This window comes from Lepidothrix coronata, unplaced genomic scaffold (genome assembly GCF_001604755.1).
Source record: "Lepidothrix coronata isolate B3197 unplaced genomic scaffold, Lepidothrix_coronata-1.0 Scaffold259, whole genome shotgun sequence".
Lineage (NCBI taxonomy): Eukaryota > Metazoa > Chordata > Aves > Passeriformes > Pipridae > Lepidothrix > Lepidothrix coronata.
The window spans coordinates 878,997-881,164 of NW_016690439.1; the positions used below are offsets into that span (position 1 = coordinate 878,997).

The window sequence follows — 2,168 nt, forward strand, 5'->3', positions numbered from 1 at the left end:
CAGAGGGCAGGGTTGGATGGAATATTGGGAAGGAATTCCTCCCTGTGAGGGTTGGGAGGCCCTGGTACAGTTGCCCAGAGAAACTGTGGCTGCCCCTGGATCCCTGGAAGTGTCCAAGGCCAGGGTGGAGCCACCTGGGATAGTAGAAGGTGTCCCTGCCTGTGGCAGGGGGTGGGACTGGATGAGCTTTAAGGTCCCTTCCAACCCAAACCATTCTGGGATTCTGTGATTCTAAATTCTATTTGGGAAAATGAAGGTCTGGTTAGACCCCCTTTCCTCTTCAAATGAGACCAATTTTTCTCTTTTTAATTAATCCTGACAAATCCTATTGGCTTATTGCTGCACACCTACAATGGTCTCTGTTATCAAAAACTGCTCCATATCTCACCACGTGTTTTTGAGGAAGCTGTCACTGGGACCACACTACAGCAGGCATGGGGTCAGGGAGAAGGCAAAAGGAACTAATGAGTTCCAGATACAATCTAAGCCCCTCTAAATCAGACCTGTTGTGCTGAAAATTTGTTTTTCTGTCAGTTCTGTCTTGTTTGTTTGTTTGTTTGTTATAACAACCCTGTTCCACTAAAAAAAGTTGTGTTTTAAATAAAAATAATTGTCTCTAATTAACTTTTCATTGTCTGAATGTGACACTGAAAAAATTCAGAATTTGAAATGAATTTAAATTTGTTTAAATGTATTATGTGTCTGTATCCTAAAATTAAATTATAAAATTGCTTACACATTTTCTTTGGCCACTGATGCAATAGGTGACCTATTGATCATCTGTTCTTTGTTCCCCCCCTTTTTTCTGTAAATTCTGTCTGCTCCAATCAAACAATGCAACTTCAACGCAGATGCCAAAGGGAGGAAGAGACAGGATGAGGAAGGAATTGAAAAAATCGAAAGGGAGACATCTGAGTGGCTGAAGGAAACGATGGCAGACAATGAAAGGGCGAGGAAACTTCGGCGCCAGGAACGTGCCGGGGATGAAGGTCATGCCATGGACACCGGAGTGGAAAAAAAGGGCTGGTACAGGAAGGGTCAAGGCAGCAGCCAGGACAGAGGCCAAGGCAGTGGCCAAGGCAGCAGCCAAGGCCACTCCATGGATACTGATGATGGAAGCCACATATTTTTGGGAAAAGAGGGGCTCCGCAAAACCCACATAAATGGAGGGATGGGGCCTGGGCAGTTTTCTGGAGCAGATCTAGATGGAGACTCAGTGACAAATGATGGCAGCATCTTTGGATTAAAAGGCTTAGGAGGCAAAGGTGGATTAAGGCCTGTGGACGGCAAGGACTCTGTGCCAGGCAGGGAAGGTCCTGGGGATGGAGCAGGAGGAGCAGGGGGACAGGATTCTGTAGCTGGCAGAGGAGAGGGTGTGCTGGGTGCTGGTCACATGGACATGGATGGTGGAGAAGGTTTGGGCTCTCAGTATGACAAGGATGGGAATTTAGGTGATCCCAGCTCCAGAGCTGGCTTTGGGGGTGTTGGGAGGTTTGGTGCCACTGATAGAAGTTCTGTGCCAGATGGGCTCAGTCCTGGTTCAGCCAGAGTGGGAGATGGTGTGGGGGATCTGTTCAGCAGGGCTGGCCCAGGGGCTGCAGGGTGGGGGAGTGCTGCAGAGGCTGCAAGAGGAATGGGGTCCCACCATGGCAAGGGTGGTGATCTGACTGTGGGTGACATGAACGGAGCAGGGATAAACAGACAGGGACAAACAGGGGCTCCCTATGGCAAGGATGGCCTGGCACCTCATGCCAGTGCTCAGTTGGGTCAGGGGGGCAGGTCTGGCTCGGTGTATGGCCCAGGTGGCCTTCCAAGTGGAGATGGGGCTCTACCTGGTGCAGGTGGCAGTTCTGTAGGAGAAATGGAGGCTTTCTATGGTCCAGATGGTCGGCCACTTGGAGCAGGGGCTGGTGGTGCTGGTGGTTCAGGTGCAGGGGGATTTGGGGCTCCCTGTGGAATGGATGGTGTCCCAGCTGGAGCAGGGGTTAGTGGTGCTGGTGCAGGGGGATTTGGGTCTCCCTATGGAAAGGATGGCATCCCTGCTGGAGCTGGAGTTGGTGGTGCTGGTGCAGGGGGATTTGGGTCTCCCTATGGAAAGGATGGCATCCCTGCTGGAGCTGGAGTTGGTGGTGCTGGTGCAGGGGGATTTGGGTCTCCCTATGGAAAGG

At 51.0% G+C, this 2,168-nt stretch overlaps 1 protein-coding gene across 1 annotated transcript in view; it reads left to right on the forward strand.

Moving 5' to 3' along the window:
* The window catches only part of LOC108507504 (immunoglobulin-like and fibronectin type III domain-containing protein 1), a 34,079-nt gene that overhangs the window by 13,943 nt on the left and 17,968 nt on the right, over nucleotides 1–2,168 (forward strand). The window contains exon 7 of the mRNA XM_017835508.1: nucleotides 821–1,946. Coding sequence (XP_017690997.1) covers nucleotides 821–1,946 — 1,126 coding nt within the window. The remainder of the gene's footprint in view (nucleotides 1–820; nucleotides 1,947–2,168) is intronic.